This window comes from Protopterus annectens, chromosome 13.part0 (assembly GCF_019279795.1).
Source record: "Protopterus annectens isolate FY-2018-M chromosome 13.part0, PAN1.0, whole genome shotgun sequence".
NCBI classification, from domain to species: Eukaryota; Metazoa; Chordata; order Ceratodontiformes; family Protopteridae; genus Protopterus; species Protopterus annectens.
The window spans coordinates 1,360,326,066-1,360,352,408 of NC_056747.1; the positions used below are offsets into that span (position 1 = coordinate 1,360,326,066).

General features: G+C 44.2%; 1 protein-coding gene across 2 annotated transcripts in view; it reads left to right on the top strand.

Annotated features, from left to right (window-relative positions):
- PLEKHM1 (pleckstrin homology and RUN domain containing M1) overlaps positions 1-26,343 on the top strand; it is a gene marked incomplete in the record, with an annotated part of 788,682 nt that overhangs the window by 217,304 nt on the left and 545,035 nt on the right. For both annotated transcript variants that reach the window (XM_044055392.1, XM_044055391.1), the window contains 1 exon segment: positions 12,830-13,046. In XM_044055392.1, coding sequence (XP_043911327.1) covers positions 12,830-13,046 — 217 coding nt within the window.

Here is a 26,343-nt window from a genome sequence, read left to right on the forward strand (position 1 = left end):
TGCAGGATCAGAGCATTATCAATTCTCAGCATTGCCCTTTGGCTTATCTACTGCGCCCAGAGTATTCACGAAATGCCTGGCATCAGTAATTGCTCATTGCAGGCTTCAGGGAATTCAAATCTACCCTTACCTGGACGACTGCCTGTTACAAGCGGACAACAAAAACAAATTAACAAAAGACTTGAAAAGGGTCATTCATCTACTGCAAGCCCTGGGATACACAGTCAATGTAAAAAAGTCAAGGCTGATACCATCCCAAAGGATAACCTTCTTGGGTGCAGAGCTGGACACATCAAATCAAATGGCATCCCTCACAGCAGAAAAGCAGAAGCACCTTCCTCTCTATTTCATGGCATTAACAACGCAGAACCAGCTAACAGCAAGAAAAGTCCTGCAAGCCCTGGGTTACATGGCATCCTGCATAATATTGATTCCACATGCCAGACTACATATGAGGAAGTTACAGTGGTACCTAAGGAATTTATGGTCTCAGCACAAGCACAGCCTAGAAACCCAAATTCCAATAATTCCATGCCTGAAACAAGAATTCCAATGGTGGGCTCAGGCCTGTCAATCGAACAAAGGGATGCCCTTCCACAGCACTCAACCAAGCCAGACTATCACAACGGACGCCTCAGACCTCGGTTGGGGGGCACACATGCTGGACAAGTGCATACAAGGTTTATGGACTCAAGACCAGCTGAACCTACACATAAATCAAAAGGAGATGCTGGCAGTAAAACTGGCAATTCAGACATTCAGACCACTTCTTCGACAGGGTCAATTGCTGATAAGGACGGACAACACCACAGTTATGTGGTACATCAACAAACAGGGCACACATTCATACCCTCTATGCCGGATGGCAATGGACCTCTGGAATGTGGCCCTGAGCTTCAACATTCAGTTACAAGCAATATTTGTACCAGGAAAAGGAAATATACTAGCAGACATCCTAAGCAGAACTACCACGGATGCCCACGAATGGATGCTACATCCAGACATCTTCAAATCCATTACAGAGAAATGGGGACTACCAGAAATAGACTTATTCGCATCCCCACACAACCACCAGTTGAAAAAATTCTGCACGTGGGCATACCACCCACTTGCTTGGAAGGTGGACTCCTATCTTCAGTTGGAAAAACCTGAAAGCATATGCATTCCCACCTCTTCCTTTGATGCACAATGTGCTATTGAAGATCAAAGAAGACTGTCCAAGGATCATCCTGATAGCTCCAGACTGGCCGAGGCAGCATTGGTACCCATTACTGAGGAACATGTCTCGGGAACAAATATGGCATCTGCCCCTAGTTCCCTTACTGTTAACACAGAACAACTTCAAAACCCTGCATCCAAACCTGAAAACAATGCAGCTGGCTGCCTGGAACATTGCATAAGACAAAATAACCCTGATTTATCTCAAAGGGTTAAAGACATTATCTTGGAGGCTCGCAGACCCTCAACAAGAAAAACTTATTCAGCAAAATGGAAAAGATATCTCATTTGAGTGCAACAAAAGGAGTAGATGCATCAGTGGCAAACATAGCTAACATCCTGGAATATTTAGCAGAGCTTTTCCACAATGGTCTGTCTTACTCCTCCATTAAGATTCATGCATCAGCAATTTCTGCAGAATACAACATGGATCCTCCAGTCTTTTCTCAACCTCTACTCAGACAGTTTCTCAGAGGAATTAAAAATGTAAAACCACCAAGGAAACCACCATTGCCTACATGGGATTTGAACTTTGTGTTAGAAAAGTTAACACTTCCCCCTTTTGAACCAGCAGCAACAGCAGAATTACAGTACTTATCTTGGAAGACTGCATTCCTACTTGCAATCACTTCAGCTAGAAGGGTTTCTGAATTACAGGCATTAATGGCAGTACAGCCCTTCCTTATCTTCCATCAGGATAGAGTGTCCATGAGAACTAATCCTACCTTTATGCCAAAAGTGGTCTCCAGAGTATCTTTAAACCAAGCAATACACCTGCCAACATTCTTCCCCAACCCACAGAACAGGGGAAAGATTGCTGCATACCTTGGATGTACACAGACAATTGCGCTACTACCTGGACAGAAACAAGAACTATAGAAAAACTGACCAGCTTCTGGTAGCATATGCCACAGGAATGGAAGGAAAAGCAATTTCAAAACAAACAATCTCAAAATGGATAGGAAATTGCATTAGATTTTGTTACTCTTTTCATGGAAAGGCAACTCCAGAAAACATCAGACCTCATTCCACAAGGGCTACAGCCACTACTACAGCTTTCTTACGAGGAGTGGCTACCAAAGACATTTTAGAGGCTGCTACTTGGAGCTCCGTGCATACATTTGCCAAGCATTATAATCTGCCTTTATACTCCAGATCCCGAGCAGGTTTTGCCACTGCTGTTTTGCAAGGGATCTTAAATACACCATAAACTCTTAGTGCTTCCTTAGTGCCTCCTCCCCCAGTTTGGCTATGGTATTCTACCCATTTGTAAGGACTGCAGATGCATCCTTGAAGGACATAGTACAGTTTTGTACCTACCATAAATGTAGATGTCCGAGAGGTATGCATCTGCAGTCAGGATTACCCACCCTCCTTCCCTCTGTGGTACTCCTAGGGTATTTGCCCACCTTGTAGCTAGCTGGGGGAATCTATTATGGTGTATTTGTTTGTATATATGTATATACATGTTTATTTCTGTTTGTTCTCTATTGTTTGGAAACATTTGCATTTATCCAAATTTAGCCTTCCTAGAGGGCACCTGGCATCTGGGGCAAGAAACACTGAGGAAAATGGCGTCGGCTGATGCCTTTATACCCGCAGAACTGCAGCTATGACGTCGGGTGAAGTGCGACATCAGCCGAGGCCAGACCCAGACTTTGGAATCCGGCTGACCGAAGGGCTGCCTGAGGCCAGGACAACCCATTTGTAAGGACTGCAGATGCATACCTATCGGACATCTACATTTATGGTAGGTACAAAACTGTACTTTTTTGCTCCTGCTTAGTTTGCTGGTTTAGAGATTATTTTGTCAAATGCTTTATAGTTTCTGGATGCAGGAGGCTTGATGAGAGCATCATGATTCAGTCTCTCCTTTCTCGTTCTTTCCATAGTAAATGTGGGAGTTTTACTGACCGTTGCATTGGATTTCTTATTTGATTTAGCTTCCCAATCCTATTTTAAAGTCATACAACATCATAAACTGAAACATTTCGGTTCCCTTAGTAATTTGAAGGATAACAGGATATCCCTGAGTGGAAACAAAACCAAGATGTTCATCGTGTTTCACTGTTGCAGTCATTACACTTGGGTTATCCTGCTGGCAGGCTACCCGCAGTCGGCCTGAATTCCAAAGTCTAGGTCCGGCATCGGTTGCTGTCGCCTCTTCCCTGACCATGCACAAGGGGTGTAAAAGATGCAGCCAACGCCATTTTCTCCAGTCTTTCTTGCCACGCGGTGCCTGAAGCAAAATCAGTTCGCAAGTGCCGGTCGGCCAACTCCTGAGATTTTCAAAATCGAATTTCAGATCCGAAGTCTTCATTAAACCTAAGTACCCCATTGGGGAAACTTTTTTTCTTGCTCCAGTTCGATGTCAGAAAAAGTTAACAATTGTATTTCTTGTGGGAAGCAAATACCTCATAAGGATTTTCATTCTTACTGTATTCCTTGCCTAGGCCCTGATCACAACGTTGCTAGCTGTCGGTTTTGTGCTAGATTTAACCAATGCACTATTAAGCGTCGGTACAATTTTGCCTTTCATTACTTTGGCCGAAGATTCAATTATATAATGCCGTTGGAACAGCCGACTACCGGAGTATATAAAAAGAGCAAGGACAAAGAAAAGGACAGGCATCCGAGGTCCAAAACTGATGAGGCTTCCACTAAGCCAGTCGCCGGTTCTCAGTGAGGTGCTTTCGCAGCCCCCTGACGCCCGCTACCTCAGAGCCACAGGCCGCTAATGACTCCCACATGGAGCCAGCTAGGCCTCTGGATACTCAAGGTATTGGACACTCGGAAACTATTCCCTCAGATGGGTCCGGAGCCACTGAGCAGGCATCGGCTTCTGAGGGTGTTTTCAGACCTACACAGTTATATGTAAAGCCAACTTCAGCTTCCAAAGCCTTAAAGACTAAAGCAGCTCTAAAGACAAAGAAACAAGTACAGCATTCTCCAGGACAGACTTCCATGCCTAAAAAATAGATGCTCAAAATGGCCGAAAACCTAATTACCTTGATCAGGGGTTCCCATCCCACTCCTTACAAGAGGCCTAGGCAAGCGACAGTCTGTGAATCTTCAGATCAGGTTTCCATTTCCTCTGACGCCTCTTTTGAACAGGAATTCTCTCTTCCTCCTTACGAGGATTCTGATGCTGAAGAATCTATCCCTTCAGCCTCACCGCCTAAGGATTATTCTTTTGGGGAAACCCTGCATACCATGAGGGAGCACTTCCACTGGGAGAGCTAAGACTACTCAGAATCTAAGAAAAGGCTTAGAGATTTTCTTTTACTACCTCAGCACAGGCCTCTGGCTATTCCCCCTGTGTTAGACATTGTAGATGATGTATTTTCAGAGTCTGGACTTTCTCCTGACTCTTTACCTCCTGCCCCTGTTAAACCAGTCAGATACTACAGGGTTCCAGATTCACATAAATTTCTCTATAAAAACCCTGCTGCTGACCCAGAAACTATTTCTCAGGGTCTCAAAGGGGTCAAGGCTTCTACTGCAAAAAACCCTATCCCCTCTGATAGAGATTCAAGGGCACGAGACAGATGGGGAAAATGTTTACACTTCTGCTACTTTGGCTGTGAGGGCATTAAACTGTCAATTTCATATGCTTAAATATCAGCAAAACCTAATGTCACTGCTAAAACAGAAAATGTTGTCAAATTCTGATTGTGCAGAAAATAAGGAAATGCAGGATTTATTGCATGCAGCTGAACAAGTGGGAAAGCATACTTTGCAATGTGGTTTTGATTCTCTAGAGGCCTCCTGCAGGGCCGCAGTTACAGGCTCTGTCATTAGGAGGCATGCTTGGTTAAAAGAACAGAATCTGCCTCATCATATTAAAGCAAAAATATTAGATGCTCCATTACAGCATGATACCTTATTTGGTGGACAAAGCGAAATCTATGCAGACAGTAAAGTATTTCTTACAGCCACCCAGATTTAGCATAAACTGGCCTATAAAGAATTGGTCCTTTCCAGTGTCAAACAGGCCACAAAGAGGCAGATACAGACGCCCCAGAGGCAGATCCCAGCCCCAGGGCTCATACAGACCTAAACAGTGGACCGCTTCTACCTCCAAAGGCGGAGAAGACAAATCACAGCCATACAGGAAACAGTCCCAATGACTTTCCTCTGCCAGCACCAAGCACTTATCTTTTGGCAGCCTCCTTAGGGGGAAAACTAGCACTTTTTTCTCAAAATTGGCACATGATCACCCAGGACAAATGGGTCTTGAATGTAGTGTCCCAGGGCTGCAGGTTACACTTTCACACCCTGCCAAGGGCAAAAGGTATGCCAGACCTGCCACACAATCAGTGGGCAGAGGCACAAAAACAAGTTTCATCCCTCTTGGACATGAGGGCCATTCAGCAAGTACCACAGCAAGAGCAGGGACAAGGATTTTACTCAAGACTTTTCTTGGTACCCAGAAAAGACAAAGCCTGGAGACCAGTACTGGACCTGTCTATTCTAAATACATTTCTGGACGTTCCAAAATTCAAAATGTTGACTCTGCAGCAGCTTCTGCCCATGCTGGGCAAGAAGGCTTGGCTGGTAACTCTGGACCTAAAAGAGGCATACCTGCATATTCCAATCAGACAATCTTGCAGAAGATACCTAAGATATATAGCTGGCTCAATGCACTACCAATTCTCTGCACTGCCCTTTGGCTTATCTACTGCGCCCAGGGTCTTCACAAAATGCCGGCACCAGTAATTGCATTTTGCAGGCAAGGAGGAATTAAAATTTATCCTTACTTGGACGATTGCCTTATTCAAGCAGAGAACAAGGACATTCTACTAAAGCATCTGGCATTTGTAAAAAGATTACTACTTTGCCTAGGGTACACAGTAAACGAAAAGAAATCAAAACTAGTACCCTCTCAAGAGATAATATTCCTGGGTGCACGCTTAAATACAACTGCCCAGATGGCTTCTCTCATGCCAGACAAACAAAGGCAACTGACTTCTTACTTCAAAATGTTGGCAACAAAGACCCAGTTATCTGCAAGAAAAATTCTGCAGGCTTTGTGCTTCATGGCATCCTGCATTCTGCTAATTCTATATGCCAGACTGCATATGAGGAAACTACAGTGGTATCTAAAAAGTGTTTGGACTCAACATTGTCACAGCCTGGAAACATTAATTACCCTCATTCCTTGCCTGCAACAGGAGTTTCAATGGTGGGCACAGGCCTGTCACCACAACAAGGTACAGCCATTCACCCTACCCACAGCCAGGCAATCAGTAACAACAGATGCATCAGATTATGCCTAGGGGGCGCACATGGCAGGAAAATGTATTCAGGGCACATGGCCCACAAGCCAAAAGCATCTTCATATTAATCAAAAAGAGATGTTAGCTGTTCAGAATGCCCTGACAGCCTTCAAAGATCTGATTCATCCAGGACAACTGCTGGTTAAGACAGACAATACTACAGTCATGTGGTGCATAAACAAGCAGGGAGGCACACATTCCTACCCCCTCTGCAGACAAGCCATGACTTTGTGGGACACAGTACTGACTTATCAAGTACATCTGCAGGCACAATTCCTGCCAGGAAAGAAAAATACTCTGGCAGACGAACTAAGCAGAAACCTCACGGATCCCCACGAGTGGAAACTGGATCCACAAGTCTTCGGCATGATAATAAAGAAATTGGGATGCCCAGACATAGATCTATTTGCCTCCCCTCACAACTGCCAACTACAGAGATTTGCACAAGGATTTATCACAAGCAAGCATTGAAAGTGGATGCTCTGTCATTCAGCTGGAAAAACCTAACAGTATATGCCTTTCCTCCTCTGCCTCTCCTTCCCAAGGTGCTCCTAAAGGTCAGACAAGAGAAGCCAAAAATGATTCCGATTGCTGCAGACTGGCCCAGCCAGCACTGGTACCCAATCCTAAAGAGCTTGTCTCAAGGCCCAGCCTGGACATTGTTTCGTTGGGTCAGTAAATGAGGAATTAAAGGCAATCAGATCCTGCACAGCCAACTCAGAACCCTAAATCTGGCAGCATGGCGGATAATGTAGCCATTCAGAACACACCTCTCTGTAAAGCAGTGATGGATGTTATTTTGGAGGCCAGTACCAGACAATCTTATGCAGAAAAATGGAAAAGATTCTGTGCTTGGAACCAGGCACAAGGAATTGACACGTTTGTACCAAATATTCCTCAGATTTTACAGTACCTAACTGAGATGCTGGACAAATCCATGCCTCTGCCATTTCAGCTCATTACAATACGGAACCACCAATTTTTTCACATCCGTTGCTAAGACAGTACCTCAGAGGGGTTAAAAACATAAGACCTCCAAGGAGAGCACCAATACCAGCATGGTACCTCAACTGTGTCTTGGAAAAACTCACACTGCCGCCTTTTGAGCCAGCCAATACAGCTGACATAAAATTATTATCATGGAAAACTGCTCTGCTCCTAGCAATAACTTCCGCAAGAAATGTCAGGCATTAATGGCAGTGGAACCTTTTATAATTTTTCATCCAGACAGGGTTTCTCTAAGGACAAACCCAACATTTATGCCAAAGGTAGTATCCAGTGTGGCTCTTAACCAAACCATTCATTTGCCAACATTTTATCCAAATCCCCAGAATAAAGGGGAGAGACTGCACTCTTTGGACATACACAGGCAGCTGTGCTTCTACTTGGACAAAACAAAGCTTTTAGGAAAACTGAGCAACTGTTTGTAGCATATGCTGCAGGATCACAAGGAAAGGCTATCTCAAAGCAGACTATTTTAAAATGGATAGGACACTGTATTCGTTTCTGCTATGCACAGCATGGCAAGTCAGTACCTAAGAATATTAGGCCACATTCTACCATGGCAGCCGCCACTTCAGCAGCCTTTCTCAGAGGAGTACCAACCAAGGAAATTTTGGAGGCTGCAACTTGGAGTTCAGTGCACACTTTTACCAAACATTACCACTTACCTCTTTACTCTAAATCCAGAGCAGGCTTTGCCACTGCAGTTCTGCAGGGCCTCATAGCCACTCCTAATCCTATTTAGACCCAGCCGCCCTACCTCAGCTTTGGGATTCAACCCAAGTGTAATGACTGCAACAGTGAATACACTCGAACATCTACATTTATGGTAGGTACACAACTGTACTTTGTGTACACTTACCGTAAATGTAGATGTTCGAGTGTCTTCACTGTTGCAGTCCTGGTTACCCTCCCTCCTGCCCCCTAACTTCTTTTGGCTATCCCTCTACTTTCCTTTACTATGCTTAAAAGCCTTTTTGGTGTATTTGCTTTTTTGTTGGAGGTATACCTTTGTGTTTTTATGTTTAATTGCTCCCCGTTATGGGGGCACCTGACATCTGGGGCAAGAAACTGATGTAATGGCATCTGCTGCATGTTTTATACCCCTGATGACCTGACGTCATGGAAGAAGGGACAGCAACCGACGCAGAACCCAAGACTTTGTTAATTAGGCCAACTGAGGGCAACCTGCAAGCAGATTACCCAAATGTAATGACTGCAACAGTGAATACACTCTAACATCTACATTTATGGTAAGTGTACACAACTGTACTTTCCTTCATGGATCTCTGATTAGGAATGGTGAAAGGAGACTCATTTCACTTTATAGGAATTTGGAATATTCGGAATATTTAATCCTTTATTACGCCACATTTTGACAGTGTAGCATCAACTTGCCATATATTTTAGGGTCTATGTTAGTTCTTCGAACGCTTAAAATTTAGAACGTTACATGGTCAAGACTGACTTTCAGTGGTGCCTTACGGTGCAGATAGGGAGAATTTCCCTTTTCTGCACTGAAGTGTGGTCTCAGAGTTGGTCTATTTAAATGGGGGGGGGGTGTGGGGTGCAGGGGGTTAACAGGGTTAAACCTGCAGGGTTAACACACTGTTAAGGTGTGTTTTTTCTTGTTTCAGTTTTTTATAATATGATATTTGAACATCCAAATGTCGAACATTTGGCCTCGACCATGTAACATTCGACATTTTGGATGTTCGAATATCTAACACAGACCCATATTTTAGCCCTGCAAGATTTTGTCCTTGGATAATTATTTCTTTAAACTCTGACAAAATGCTAATTACCTCTCATTTAATCTGTTCTCTATTATATGAGGAAAGCAACAGATAACCAACATTCCTCTGTGATTTTTTTTTTCAGATCAAATCTTAGGTGATTTTGTAGATGAATTTTTCTTGCACAACTTATGCGGGCTTCTAGTTTAGACTGGATACTAGAAAGTTGATGAAAGGTAATCGGGACAAGTTTGTAGTATGAGCGGTCATTCGCAAGTGACAGAACAGGGCAGTCTGGGTAATGAGAGACCACTTCATGTTACTTTTGGGGGCTGGTACCAGAAGCTGCATCTTACAGTTGTAAGAAGCATTAACTTACTTGGAAGAAAGTTTAAATGCACCATTAGCAGTAGTGTAGCAGCTGACATTTAGCCACATGTCAGAGTGAGTCACTGAAAAAGAGACACTAACATTGTGTGCAGACACTGTATAAAAAGCTAGTGAGTGAGTGTTGTCTTTACAAGTGACTACAGAAATGAAAACAAAACACCAGAAATTATTCAGTCACATAAGGAAGACTATAAAAAAGAGGGAAAAAACAAAGGTCACATATGTATTGCAAGTCCCCTTTACACCATTTTAGGATGTGACAAATAAAATAAAACTAACTGCTTCAAACGGTATTGTTAAAAGACCAAAGTACAATGACATAGTTTTGGGTGTTTTTTTTTTCAGTTTCTGGGTGGTGTGACGGTTAGTATTGTTAAAAGACCAACGTACAATGACACAGTTTTGGGTGTTTTTTTTTCAGTTTCTGGGTGGTGTGACGGTTAGTATTGTTAAAAGACCAACGTACAATGACACAGTTTTGGGTGTTTTTTTTCAGTTTCTGGGTGGTGACGGTTAGTATTGTTAAAGACCAGCGTACAATGACACAGTTTTGGGTGTTTTTTTCAGTTTCTGGGTGGTGTGACGGTTAGTATTGTTAAAAGACCAACGTACAATGACACAGTTTTGGGTGGTTTTTTTTCAGTTTCTGGCTGGTGTGACGGTTAGTATTGTTAAAAGACCAACGTACAATGACACAGTTTTGGGTGGTTTTTTTCAGTTTCTGGGTGGTGTGACGGTTAGTATTGTTAAAAGACCAACGTACAATGACACAGTTTTGGGTGTTTTTTTTCAGTTTCTGGGTGGTGTGACTGTTAGTATTGGTAAAAGACCAACGTACAATGACACAGTTTTGGGTGTTTTTTTTCAGTTTCTGGGTGGTGTGACGGTTAGTATTGTTAAAAGACCAACATACAATGACACAGTTTTGGGTGTTTTTTTTCAGTTTCTGGGTGGTGTGACGGTTCTTTAAGAGAACCTGACAGAGGAAATCAGTTTCTGTGTAGCTTTTGTCCTGCAACCAAACAGTTGCTGCCAGAATATCATTCAAACGTACGCCATTCTTTTTGTCATTGTTCGTGAGTAGATGTCCTGTATCAGTAAACAAAATTTTTATTTGTTCACAACCCTTTTTATTTTTCTGTTCAGCCAAGACATCTCAGGCATGTTTACCAGTCTGTTCTTAAACCCCGTGGTTTGTTTCTCATTCCAGTGTAGCACTGTATACAGGCAGTACACAGTAAACAAAATCCTTAGTAGAAAATAGTGTTTATCTTTTTTGGACAATGACCTACCAGCACCAGTTGGTATATAGTTGCATCATCATTTAAAACACCTAATCAGAAAGTGTGAATCTGCGCTAACCTGTTCTCTCTCTGTCCACTGGCATTATCATACTGTTTCTACAGCCGTTCTTTAATGTCAGAACCTTTTCATCTTATTTTTTAAATCTTTTTAGTTATACTTATCATATTTATGCTCTACTGTCAATGTGCCCCAATGCTTAAGAATTAAAAAATGTGAAGGTAATTGTGAATGTGTTAAAAGTCAGTGGAATAACGCTCTGTTCTGTTTTTGTCATTTCTGCTTAATGTTATGATGTACTGTCAGTTGTTAGCAGCAGCATCAATAGTTATGCCATAAGCGTTAGCATGAGGTTCAAGTCCAGCATCCTCATCATTATATATATGGATATCTGTAATGTTTGTAAAGAGGTTTTCTAGAAAATGCCTACATTTTCCCCACTTTTCCATTGCATCTAAAATGTTTTATTGGAAAAGCAGGTTTTAGCTTCTACTCACTGTGCAAAATGTTATCATTATCACAGGACCTAAAAGGTTTTGTCACCCGTCTGACGGCATAATTACATCATTACCTGAATGGGAATAACATGTATTCTGACTGAAGGTGAGTGGTTTGGGGTGTGGGGCTACTTAGCTAGGGTTATGCAGCCCCAATCAGAGAGGTGATTGGACTGCATTTTTTTTATTCACAAACTCACCTAAAAGCAGGAAGAATGTGGAAAATACTGTTATCCAAAACCAAACTAGGTCAACCGCACAACTGACGGACTCTTCTGTTTGCAGAATGCCACCTTGACAGTTAAATGCTAGCATTGCTCTCTTCCAAATCAGACGTGAGCTGTTAAGATTTAAGTTGTGGTAGGAAATAAACAAATTTGTTTACTGTTACTTCCCAACAGTTAAAAGAATGAAAGAAATATCTCTACTTTAGAAGGTGAATGCATTTTTTAGTGATCTCAAATTTAATTGCTGTCTACCTTGTCACTTACACTATGCTGTATAAAATAGCACAGGCAGTCATGCCACTTTCCAGGTAGCGTAGCATTGCGGTCATTTCTTTAGATACATGGTTCCTTATTAGCCATTTGATTTGTACTCTGTTATTCATTCTATGCTGCACATTAGTAGCCTAATGTGGCAATTTCATTGGCAACAAAACATCCATCATGCAGTGCTGTAGTGTAATTCTGATGTCATCATACAGTGCTAGATATAAAATGTCCATCATGTGATGCCATAAGCTTAGACAGGTTATGTGCAGCATTGTGGGCGTTATAAGCTTGTCCACCAGGCTAGTGTTTCTCTCCATAAATAAAACAAAATATAATCTGTTATCTGTGTGTTTGTGTGTTGCCTTTCAGTGTTGGAACGTGGAAGTGAATAACATATTAAAGCTTGGGCAACTTTCAGTGTTAGTACTGAGCAACACAGAAAAAGTTCAATTTAACACAAGTTTTGAATGCGGTACATTTTTGCTGTTGGCCTAATAAAACTCTCAGATATGCATATGTCACAGAAACCTGAGGAGTTTGCCGTGATGTTTTAATCAATCGGTCATGATCGCATTCTTAACATTAATAGGAGCGAATCTGCTATGATGCAGTAATCAAACATTATGATATCTTTTCACTAAATACCATTTTAGGTAGAACAGTAACTGCTGAGCTGTTATGTGCTTTGAATCTTAGAGTTGCAACTTTCACATTTTCTTTAAGGTAACATTTTTTTTTATTTAGTCCTGTGGTTTTAGACTCTTATGGCGACACACACTGTGCAGGTGCTCTTTACCACAAGAATCTTAACATTGTTGCTCTTTATCAATAAGTAACATTGTTAGGTTTACGGTTTTCTGTTAAAGTGCTCAACAACTAAACAAGTTCTTAAAAACACATTTTTATTTCAGAGTAGTAACAGCTGGATATCGGAGGAAGACTATCACAAACCATTATTGGACGAGCCAGTAAAAGGTGAAACTTCCCTTGTAGCTACTAGCAATCTAACGGTTACAGATGGAAGCAGGCTGGTCATTCCTGAAACGGAAACTTTGCTTACTGGGAGGTCTACTTCACCAACTGAAGAAAAGCAGAAAAATTTTAGTGTTGTCCATCGAAGACAGTTGGGTAAGTTTATTCTGTCATAGGAACCACAACATACGCTAAGATTTTTGTCACAGAGAATTTGAGGGTGGGGTAGACACAGAGACCATTTCATAGTTCTTTTTGAATTCTTAATTTGATATTCAGGAGAATTTTTATGCAGGCAGGTCATTTTACAAAAGATCTCAACCATGTTAAACAACTGTTTTAAACTTTGCTTCATTTTCCATTGCCTGATTAAGTAAGTTATAGATGATGTTCATCTTGCATACAGCTGCAGTCATAACAGATGGGTTTTCCTGCCGTCAGGCGGGTCCTCGGTCGGCCGAATTCCAAAGTCTAGGTCCGGCGTCGGTTGTCGTCGCTTCTTCCCTGACGTCAGTGTGACAGGGGTATAAAAGAACCAGCCGACACCATTTTCTTCAGTCTTTCTTGCCGCATGGTGCCCGAAGCAGAAGCAGTTCGCAAGTGCCGGTCGGCCAGCTCCTGAGATTACGAATATTTTTCAACCGAAGTCTTCTTGAAAGCTAACTACCCCGTTGGGGAAACTTTTCTTGCCTCAGACCGATGTCAGACAAAGTTAATAATTGTATTTCATGTGGGAAGCAAATACCGCATAAGGATTTTCATTCCCTCTGCATTCCTTGCTTAGGCCCAGACCACGACTTCTCGGCCTGTCGTTTTTGTGCTACATTCAACAGATGCACTATTAAGCGTCGGGCGGAGTTCACCCAACACTATTTTGGCAAAAAGTTTAATTACATTATGTCGTTGGATACTCCGACTCCAGTTTTGAGTAAAAGGCGTAAAGATAAGGACCGACATACGAGGTCCGCGACTTCTACCGACACCACGCCAAAGCCGACAACAGGTGGTCTGGTTCTCAGCGAGGTGCCTACGCAGCCCCTGACTACCGATGACACTGTATTGGCGGTGTCTTCTGTGACTTCGGGCTCTTCGGCCCACGCCCAGACTACAGATACCGAAGCCACTCTTTGCAGTGAAACTCAGAGTTTATACAGGCCTGCCACTTCTCAATGTGTCTTCAGGCCTTCCTCTTCTTTTTCCATCAAGGCTTTCACTAAGTCCAAAGCAGCCATGCATACCAAAAGACAAGCTCCACAGGGCCCCTCTCAAGGCCCCATGCCTAAAAAGCAGATGCTCAAAATGGCTGAGGATTTAATTACTCTTATCAGGGGTTCTCAACCCCCCCCCCCCCGGACAAAAGTCCCAGAGAGGAGGAAGAATCCCCTTCCTCAGACCAGGCCTCCATTATTTCAGAACATTCTGAAGACAAGGAACATTCTTACTCCCCTTTTGAAGATTCTGATGCAGAGGAGTCCATTCCCTCCATCTCCCCCCCTGAGGATTACTCTTTTGGGGAACCTTACATACCTTAAGGGAACGCTTCCACTGGGAAGGCCAAGAGTGCTCAGACTCCAAGAAAAGGCTTACTAATTTCCTGTTGCTCCCTCAGCACAGGCCTCTGGCTATACCTCCTGTCTTAGACATACTAGATGATGTGTATTCGGAGGCCTGCCTTAACCCATATTCTTTACCTCCAGCTCCAGTCAAGCCTGACAGGTATTACCGGGTTCCTGATTCACACCAATTCCTATACAAAAGCCATGCGGCTGACCCAGAAACTATTTCACAGGGTCCCAAGGGAATTAAGGCCTCCACTGCTAAAAATCCATTACCTTCAGAGAGAGATTCCAGAGCTTTAGAAAGGTGGGGGAAAAAGGTATACACCTCGGCCACCTTAACCATGCGGGCATTAAACTGTCAGTTCCATATGTTAAAGTACCAACAGTTTCTGTTATCACAGTTGAAAAGCAAAATGTCACAGCCTGAACAGCCAGACTTGAAGGAGTTGCAGGATTTGTTACATAGTACAGAACAAGTGGGTAAACATACCTTGCAATTTGGTTTTGATGCTTTAGAGGCCTCATGTAGAGCTGCTATTACAGGATCAGTCATACGTAGACATGCTTGGCTCAAAGAGCAAACCTTACAAGATCATGTCAAAGCTAAATTACTAGATGCTCCTCTGCAAAAAAGATGTACTGTTTGGTGTTAAAGCTGAGGAGGTATTAAAGAAAATGGAGGAAAAGGCAAAATCAATGCAAACCGTGAAAGATTTCCTACAGGTACAACCTCCACGTTTCACTAGAAATTGGCCTCCAAAAATTCGTCCTTTCCAGTCACGGACAGACCCCAAAGAGATAGATACAGGCGCCCAAGGGGTAGAGGGCAATCTCAAGGATCGTTTAGAGGCAGACAATGGCAAGCGCCTACTCAAAGAGGTGGTGAGGATAGTTCACAGCCATTCAGAAAGCAGAACCAATGACTTTCCCCTTTGCATGCCAAGCAAGGCTCAAATGGCAGCACCTTTAGGCGGAAAACTAGCATTATTTTCGAAAAATTGGCATATTGTCACCAAAGACAAATGGATCCTGGACATTATAGACACAGGCTACAGATTCCACTTTCACACCCTTCCAAAAATGAGAGGCATGCCAAACCTGCCACACAAAGGGCAGAGGCACAAAAACAAATTTCAGATCTCATGGACATGAAAACTATTCAAGAGGTACCTGCACAAGAACAGGGTCAAGGTTTATATTCCAGACTATTCCTGGTACCAAGGAAGGGCAAAGATTGGAGACCTATTTTGGACCTATCCATCCTAAACACATTTTTACTCGTGCCAAAATTCAAGATGCTCACATTGCAGCAGCTTCTTCCCATGCTGGGCAAGGAGTCTTGGCTGGTAACATTGGACCTCAAGGAGGCATACCTGCATGTCCCAATCAGACAAGATTGCAGAAGATACCTCAGATTTCTTGCAGGTTCAACACATTATCAATTCTCTGCATTGCTCTTTGGCTTATCTACTGCGCCCAGAGTGTTCACGAAATGCCTGGCATCAGTAATTGCCTACTGCAGACTTCAAGGGATACAAATATACCCATATTTGGACGACTGCCTGATCCAAGCGGACAGCGAGCACATACTTCTGAAACATCTGGCGTTTGTAATAATGTTGTTGAATTCTCTGGGGTACACAGTCAACCAAAAGAAATCAAGGCTAATACCCTCTCAAACAATAATTTTCCTGGGTGCCAGCTTGGATACCAACACCCAAATGGCCTACCTCACGCCAGAGAAACAAGGGCAACTAACTCAATACTTCAGAAAACTGGCAACTTTCACCAGACTGACTGCAAGGAAAATCCTGCAGGCTCTGGGATTCATGGCATCTTGCATCCTACTAATCCCATGTGCAAAGCTGCATATGAGGAAACTTCAATGGTACCTAAAAAACCTATGGTCTCAACACAGCCACAGTTTGGAAACAATAATACCACTGATTCCATGTCTTCAAAAGGAATTTCTGTGGTGGGCTCAAGCATGCCAAAGAAACACAGGTCTCCCATTCTGCAAGCCTCAAGCAAATCAAGTCATCACAACAGACGCCTCGGACTACGCCTAGGGGGCGCACATGACAGATTGGTGCATTCCAGGGCATATGGTCCCAAAAAGAAAAGAACCTACACATCAATCAAAAGGAAATGCTAGCAGTAATAAATGCTATTATAGCTTTCAAAGACCTACTGCATCCAGGCCAGCTATTGATAAGGACAGACAACACCACAGTGATGTGGTACATAAACAAACAGGGAGGAACCCATTCATACCCCCCTATGCAGGCTAGCCATGTCTCTTTGGAACATGGCTCTGGAATTACAAATCGAACTTCAAGCGCAGTACCTGCCAGGCAAGGAAAACACACTGGCAGACAACCTAAGCAGAAATATGACAGACCCACACGAATGGAAGTTGCATCCTCAAGTTTTTACAAAGATAATTCAAGCATGGGGAAGGCCAGACGTAGATCTCTTTGCCTCCCACAGAAATCACCAATTGGCAAAATTATGCTCAAGGACCTTTCATCCACAGGCCTGGAAAGTGGACGCACTCTCTTTCAGTTGGACAACAATGACAGTTTATGCCTTTCCACCTCTTCCTCTGCTGCCCAAAGTTCTATTAAAAACCAGAGCAGACAGACCAAAGATGATTCTCATTGCTCCAGACTGGCCAAGACAACACTGGTACCCACTCCTGAGGAGCCTGACACATTCCCCACCATGGATCCTGCCTCTAATGCCTCTTCTACTGACTCAGCACAACTTCAAAACTCTTCACAGACAGCTAAAAACACTCAATCTAGCCGCATGGAAGATTCCTTAAAATCACAACGGACCCTACTCTCCAAAGAGGTGCAGGATGTCATTTTGGAGGCCAGAAGGCCGTCAACTAGAAAAGCCTACTCCGCAAAATGGAAACGTTTTTGTGCCTGGAATGAGAAAAAGGGCCATAATCCTGGAATACTGAGTTTACCTCAAATATTACAGTACCTAGCTGAGCTGCTAAGCAGTGGACTATCATTCTCCTCCATCAAAATCCATGCCTCAGCCATTTCTGCAGAATACAACACTGATCCTCCTTTATTCTCTCACCCCCTCTTAAGACAATTTCTCAGAGGGGCTAAGAATATAAAACCCCCAAGGAAACAACCAGTACCTGCTTGGGACCTCAGTTTCATTCTAGAAAAGCTGACCTTGCCTCCTTTTGAGCCAGCTGCTTCAACAGAACTGCAATATTTGTCCTGGAAAACAGCCTTCCTGCTGGCTATCACCTCAGCTCGCAGGGTTTCGGAACTACAAGCCCTCATGGCTGTGCAGCATTTCATCATTTTCCATCAGGACAGAGTTTCCTTACGGACCAATCCTTCCTTTATGCCAAAGGTAGTAACCAGGGTAGCCTTGAATCAGGCTATCCACTTACCTACTTTTTACCCTAATCCTCAAAACAAAGGGGAGAGGCTACTACATTCCTTGGACATTCACAGGCAGCTACGTTATTATTTGGACAGAACAAAGCCTTTAAGAAAATCAGAGCAACTCTTTGTGTCCTATGCTACAGGAGCTCAAGGGAAGCCTATTTCCAAACAGACAGTCTCAAAATGGATAGCCCACTGCATACGCCTTTGTTACTCTTTTCATGGTAAAACTGTACCTGCAAGAATCAGGTCTTGCTCCACAAGGGCCACAGCTACCTCTTCAGCTTTCCTCAGGGGGGTTCCTACCAAAGATATTTTGGAAGCTGCCACTTGGAGTTCAGTACATACTTTCTCCAAACACTATCACCTACCATTATACTCCAAATCTAGAGCAGGCTTTGTCACTGCAATCTTGCAGGGCATTCTAGCTCCTCCGAGCTCCACCTAGTGCCTACCACCCCTTTTTTAGCTTTGGGATTCTACCCATCTGTTATGACTGCAGCTGTATGCACGATGAACATAGTACAGTTTTGTACCTACCATAAATGTAGATGTTCGAGTGCTAATACAGCTGCAGTCCAGGTTTCCCTCCCTCCTTCACCTCTTGGGACAGGCCTAATCGCTAACCCCTCCTCATACAACCTGATTGGGGTATTCTTTTGTGGTGTATTTGCTTGCAACTACTGTTTTTTGATTATATTGCATTTCATTATTGCATAAATTTATGTATTGCCTTCCTTCTGGGGGCACCTGACATCTGGGGCAAGAAAAACTGAAGAAAATGGCGTCGGCTGGTTCTTTTATACCCCTGTCGCACTGACGTCAGGGAATAAGCGCCGACAACCGACGCTGGACCTAGACTTTGGAATTCGGCCGACCGAGGACCCGCCTGACGGCAGGAAAACCCATCTGTTATGACTGCAGCTGTATTAGCACTCTAACATCTACATTTATGGTAGGTACAAAACTGTACTTTCTTCGTGTTTCACTGTTGCAATCATTACATTTGGGTAATCCTGCTGACAGGTTGCCCTCAGCCGGCCTGAATTCCAAAGTCCTGGGTCCTGCGTTGGCTGCTGTTGCCCCTTCCCTGACGTCAGGTCACCAGGGGTATAAAACAAGCAGCCAATGCCATTTTCTTCAGTCTTTCTTGCCGCGTGGTGCCCGAAGCAGAAGCAGTTTGCAAGTGCCGGTCAGCCGACTCCTGAGAATTTTGTGTTCGAGTTTCCGATCCGAAGTCTTCATTAAAGCTAAGTACCCCGTTGGGGAAACTTTTTTCTTGCTCCAGACTGATGTCAGAAAAAGTTAATAATTATATTTCTTGTGGAAAGCAAATACCTCATAAGGACTTTCATTCTTACTGTATTCCTTGCCTAGGCCCTGATCACGTTTCTGGTTGCCGGTTTTGTGCTAGATTTAAGCAACGCACTATTAAGCATCTCCGTTAGAGCATCTTCTGTGTGGCGACGTGTGTGTATGGGCGTTCCTTCTTTAAAGGTTGTGCGTCTGGCCCGGCAAGTCGGTACGTAAAAATCTACTGCCAATCATTAGCGGACCGGAGTTCCGCTGTGGCGACCCCTAACTGGGAAAAGCCGAAAGACACAACAACTATTAAGCGTCGGTATGACTTTGCATTAAACTATTTTGGGCGAAGATTTAATTATAAAATGTCGTCGGATAGCCATCTGACTACTGGAGTTCACAAAAAACGCAAAGGAAAAGAAAAGAATAGACGGCCGAGGCCCAAAACCGACTATGAAGTTTCTCCTAAGCCAGTTGCCGGTTCTCAGTGAGGCGCTTTCACAGCCCCTGACACCCGCTACTTTAGAGTCACAGGCCGCTACCGACTCCCACGTGGAGTCTGCTATACAGCTGGAAACTCAAGGTATTGGAGCCTCGGTGACTATTCCCTCAGATGGGTCTGGAGCCACTGAGCCGGCACCGGCTTCTGAGGGTGTATTCAGACCTAAACAACTGTACATTAAACTGACTTCAGCTTCAAAGGCAAAGACTAAAGCACCTTTAAAGACAAAGAAACAAACTCAAGAGCCACATGGACAGGCCTCCATGCCCAAAAAACAGATGCTCAAAATGGCCGAAGACTTCATTACCTTGATCAGGGGTTCCCATCCCCCTCCCGATAAGAGGCCTAGGCAAGAGACAGACTATGAATCTTCAGATCAGGTTTCTGTTTCTTCTGATTCCTCTTCTGATCAGGAATATTCACTTCCCCCCTATGAGGATTCTGATGCTGAAGAATTCATTCCTTCAGCTTCTCCTCCTGAGGACTATTCATTTGGGGAAACCTTGCACAGCATGAGGGAGCATTTCCACTGGGATAGCCAAGATTTTTCTGTATCTAAAAAGAGGCTCAGGGACTTCCTTTTACTACCTCAACACAGGCCTCTAGCCATTCCTCCTGTGTTAGACATTGTAGATGATGTGTTTTCGGAGTCCAGTCTGACCCCTGACTCATTACCTCCAGCTCCTGCTAAGCCTTACAGATATTACAAGGTTCCTGACTCTCTTTCAAATTCCTTTTCAAAAACCCTACTGCAGACCCAGAGACTATTTCACAGGGTCCTAAAGGGGTTAAGGCTTCTGCTGCAAAAAAACTCTACCCCCCTTCTGACAGAGATTCTAGTGCACTGGATAGATGGGGAAAAAAGGTTTACACATCTGCTACCTTGGCTATAAGGGCCTTAAACTGTCAGTTTCATATGCTAAAATATCAGCAACATGTCACGATATTGCTTAAACAAAAAATGTTAAATTCTGAATGTGCAGAAAACAAGGAAATGCAGGATTTATTGCATGCAGCTGAACAAGTTGGAAAGCATACTTTGCAATGTAGTTTTGATTCTCTGGAGGCCTACTGCAGGGCCGCAGTTACGGGTTCTGTAATAAGGAGGCATGCTTGGTTAAAGGAACAAAGTCTGCCTGATCATGTCAAAGTAAAATTATTAGATGCACCTTTACAGCATGATACTTTGTTTGTTGTTAAGGCAGAAGAGGTGTTAAAGAAAATGGAGGACAAAGCTAAATCTATGCAAACTATCAAAGATTTCTTACAAGTACAGCCACCTAGGTTTAGTAGACACTGGCCTACAAAGAATTGGTCCTTTCCAGTGTCAGACAGACCCCAAAGGGGCAGATCCAGACACCCTAGAGGCAGATCCCAGGCGCAAGGTTCATACAGGGCAAAGCAGTGGAGTGCTTCTTTAAAGTGGAGAAGACAAATCACAACCTTAAAGGAAACAGTCCCAATGACTTCCCCTTGCCTGCACCAAGCACTTATCTCCTGGCAGCACCCTTAGGGGGAAAAATAGCACTTTTTTCTCAAAATTGGCACGTTATAACCCAGGACAAGTGGGTTCTAAACAGGCTACAAGTTTCACTTCCATACCCTGCCAAAGGCAAATGGTTGGCCAGATCTGCCAAAAAATCAATGGGCAGAGACGCAAAAACAAGTCTCATCCCTCATGGACATGGGGGCTATTCAACAACTACCACAGCAAGAGCAGGGACAAGGATTTTACTCAAGGCTGTTCTTGGTACCCAGAAAGGACAAAGCCTGGAGACCAATACTGGACCTATCTCTTCTAAACACATTCCTGGATATACCAAAATTCAAAATGTTAACCTTGCAGCAGCTTCTGCCCATGCTGGGCAAAAAGGCTTGGCTCGTGACTTTAGATCTAAAGGAGGCATACCTGCATGTCCCAATCAGGCAATCATGCAGAAGATAACTCAGAATCAAGGCTGGCTCAATGCATTACCAATTCTCTGCTCTGCCCTTTGGCTTATTTACTGCGCCCAGGGTCTTTACAAAGTGCCTGGCACCAGTAATTGCTTTCTGCAGACAAAGAGAAATACAAATATATCCTTGCGTGGACGAGTGCCTAATTCAAGCAGAGAACAAGGACATTCTATTACAGCATCTGGCGTTTGTGAAAAGACTTTTAACATGCCTAGGGTACACAGTCAACAAAAAGAAATCAAAACTAGTACCCTCTCAAGTGATAATATTCCTGGGTGCAAGCTTAAATACAACTGCCCAGACGGCTTATCTCACAACAGACAAGCATAGGCAGTTGACTACCTATTTCAAAACATTGGCAGCAAAGGCCCAGTTATCTGCAGGAAAAATTCTGCAGGCTTTAGGCTTCATGGCATCCTGCATTCTACTAATTCCATATGCGAGACTGCATATGAGGAAACTTCAGTGGTACCTAAAAAGTGTCTGGGCGCAACATTGCCACAGCCTGGAAACAATGATTACTCTCATTCCCTGCCTGCAACAGGATTTTCGATGGTGGGCGAAGGCTTGTCACCAAAACAAGGGACAGCCATTCACATTACCCCCAGCCAGGCAGCACCTAACAACGGATGCATCAGATTATGCCTGGGGGGCCCACATGACAGGAAAATGCATTCAGGGCACCTGGTCCACAAGCCAAATGCTTCTGCATATCAATCAAAAAGAGATGCTAGCTGTTCAATATGCCCTGACAGCCTTCAAGGACCTACTTCATCTGGGACAACTACTGATAAAGATGGACAACACCATGGTCTTGTGGTATATAAACAAGCAGGGGGGCACACATTCTTACCCCCTTTACAGACTAGCCATGGCTTTGTGGGCCACAGCATTGACTTACCAAGTTCACCTGCAGGCACAATTCCTGCCAGGAAAGGAAAATACTCTGGCAGACGAACTAAGCAGAAACCTCATAGATCCCCACGAGTGGCAGCTGGATCCTCAAGTCTTCAGCATGATTTCAAGAAAATGGGGATGCCCGAACATAGATCTGTTTGCCTCCCCTCACAACTACCAGCTACAAAGATTCTGCACAAGGACTTATCACAGACAAGCATGGAAAGTGGATGCCTTATCTTTCAACTGGAGAAACCTATCCGTGTATGCCTTTCCTCCGGTGCCTCTCCTCCCCAAGTTACTCCTAAAGGTCAGACAGGAGAAACCAAAAATTATGCTGATTGCCCCAGACTGGCCCCGCCAGTACTGGTATCTGATCTTAAGGAACTTGTCTCAATGCCCAGCCTGGACCTTACCTCAAACACTGCATCTACTGTCCCAACAAAACAAACAGATCCTGCACAGCCAACTCAGGACTCTAAACCTGGCAGCATGGTGGATAATGTAGCCATACAAAGCACGCCTCTCAGTAAAGCTGTGATGGATGTCATTTTGGAAGCCAGAAGGCCTAGTACTAGGAAATCTTATGCTGGAAAATGGAAGAGATTTTGTGCTTGGAACCAGGCACAAGGAACTGATACAGCTGTACCAAATATTCCTCAGATTTTGCAATACTTAACTGAGATGCTGGGCAAAGGCCTATCTTTTTCATCAATTAAAATTCATGCCTCTGCCATTTTGGCTCATTACAATACAGAGCCACCAATCTTTTCTCATCCTTTATTAAGGCAGTACCTCAGAGGAGCCAAAAATTTAAGGCCTCCAAGGAGATCGCCAGTACCTGCATGGGACCTCAGTTATGTCTTGGAAAAACTCACCCTACCTCCATTTGAGCCAGCTGCTACTGCAGATATAAAGTTTTTATCTTGGAAAACAGCTCTGCTCCTAGCAGTAACTTCTGCAAGACGAGTGTCAGAGCTACAGGCACTCATGGCTCTGGAACCTTTCATCATTTTTTATTCAGACGGTCTCTGAGGACAACCCCAACATTTATGCCTAAGGTGGTGTCCAGTGTGGCCCTTAGCGAAACTATTCATTTGCCAACTTTTTATCCAAATCCATAGAACAAGGGGGAGAGAATTCTGCATTCTTTGGACGTACACAGACAACTTAGATTCTATTTGGACAAAACTAAAGATGTTCATCGTGTTACCTTGCTGCAGTCATTACACTCGGGTTATCCTGCCATCAGGCGGTCCCGCAGTCGGCCCGAATTCCAAAGTCTTGGTCCGGCGTCAGTTGCTGTCGCTTCTTCCCTGACGTCAGTGCGCCAGGGGTATATAAGAAGCATCAGACGCCATTTTCTTCAGTCTTTCTTGCCGCGTGGTGCCCGAAGCAGAAGCAGTTTGCAAGTGCCGGTCGGCCAACACCTGAGATTTTCAAATGGAGTTTCAGTCCGAAGTCTTCAAAGCTAAGTACCCCGTTGGGGAACCTTTTCTTGCCGCAGTTCGATGTCAGAAAAAGTTAATTGCATTTCTTGTGGGAAGCAAATACCTCATAAGGACTTTCATTCTTATTGTATACCTTGCCTAGGCCCAGACGACGTCACTGGTTGTCTGTTTTGTGCTAGGTTCAATAAGCGAATTATAAAGCAACGCTTTGATTTCGCACGATACTACTTCGGTAGGAAATTTAATTACACTATGCCGTCGGAGCAACCGACTACTGACGTGAATAAAAAACGCAAAGATAAAGACAGGCAGCCTAGATCCAAGCCAGACTCCGAGGCCTTGGCTGGGCCGGTCGCCAGTTCTCCGGTTTTCAGTGAGGTGCCTACGCAGCCCCTGGCTACTGCAGAATTGGAACCCCAGACCACCTCGGATTCTCTAGCAGAGAGTTCTGGGCCGACGCAGCCATTTTCTTTAGGCCCTACCGACGACATTGCAGGAGGAGAAGCCAGTGCTGTAGAAACACCTTCGGTTTCAGAAGGTGTCTTCAGACCGACTACTCTCACCATAAAATCTTATGCTAAGCTTAAGACTCCTCTAAAACCAAAAAAGACTGCACTTCAGTCTCCAGTTCAAGGCCCATGCCTAAGAAACAGATGCTTAAAATGGCTGAAGATTTGATTTCTTTAATCAGGGGTTCCCAACCTCCCCCTGACAAAAGGCCTAGACAAGAGAAGTATTATGCCTCCTCTGATCAAGTGTCTATTTCCTTAGGCTCCTCTGAGGAACAGGATTACTCCTTTCCCCCTTATGAAGATTCTGAAGCTGAAGATTCCATTCCCTCAGCTTCTCCCCCTGAAGACTATTCCTTTGGGGAAACCTTACATACCATGAGGGAACATTTCCACTGGGAAGGTCAGGACTACTCCGACTCTAAGAAAAGGCTCCAAGAGTTTCTTTTACTCCCCCAGCACAGACCACTTGCTATCCCCCCAGATGTCCTTCAAGGATGCATCTGCAGTCCTTACAAATGGGTAGTCCTGTCGTCAGGCAGCCCTTCGGTCGGCCGGATTCCAAAGTCTGGGTCTGGCTTCGGCTGGTGTCGCACTTCACCCGACGTCATAGCTGCAGTTTTTCGGGTATAAAGGCATCAGCCGACGCCATCTTCCTCAGTCTTTCTTGCTGCGTGGCGCCCGAAGCAGAAGCTGTTCGCAAGTGCCGGTCGGTCAGAACCAGAGATTTCATACCGAATACTACTTCGAAGACTTCTAAAAAGCTAAGTACCCCGTTGGGGACTCTTTCTTGCCTCAGCCGATGTCAGAAAAAGTGAATAACTGTTTAACTTGTGGGAAACAAATACCTCATAAAGATTTCCACTCTTACTGCTTACCTTGTTTAGGCCCAGACCACGACGTAGCAGCTTGTCTAGCCTGTGCTTCTTTTAACCGACGGACGCTTAGGCGTCGGTCAGAATTTGCAGAACAGTTTTTCGGCTCTGAATTTGCTTATATCATGCCGTCGGACCCTCCGACTTCACAAATTACCAAAAGCGAGGGAAAAGGACCGACACTTTCGCGGTCCGCGGTTTCGCCGAAACCGCGGTTAAATAACCACGAGTGTCTCGATTTCGCTGAAACCGAGCAAGCGGTTCTTCCCTGGCGAAACATGCCTTCTACCGAGGCCTCTTCTAGCCTGGTGGAATCGGCTTCTGAAATCCAACCTTCTGTTGCGGTTTCTCAGGAATTATCAGACACTATTCCCTTGGATATTTCAACCCCTGCACGTGGAGCTGCTAGGCCTCCTGCAGCCATGTCTATTAAGGCCTTTGCCAGGGCTAAAGCAGCTAAAGCTTCAAAAACGGTGCCTGTTAAACCCCCCTCTCACAGGCCCAGCACCAGTTCCCATATGCTTTCTTTGGCTGAGGATCTCATTTATTAATTCGTGGCTCCCAGCCTCATCCAGACAGGGCCTCTCATCCACCTCCAGAGAAGAGGCCTAGAGCAGAGCCCCCTGAACCAGTATCCACAGATGACTCCTCTGATGACTCAGAACATACAGACCTTCCTGAGGCTCCTTATTCCCCTTACGAAGACTCTGATGCTGAAGAGTCCATTCCTTCAGCCTCTCCACCTGAGGAATTTTCCTTTGGGGAAACCTTGCATTCTATGAGGGAACAATTTCAGTGGCAGGGCCAAGATTTCTCAGACTCCAGAAAAAGGCTTAGAACCTTTCTACATTTGCCACAGCATAGGCGTTTAGCTATACCTCCAGTTCTATCTGTTGTAGATGATGCATTTAATGATGCTTGCACTGCTCCTGATTCATTACCTCCGGCCCCTGCTAAGCCCGATAGGTTCTACAGGGTCCCGG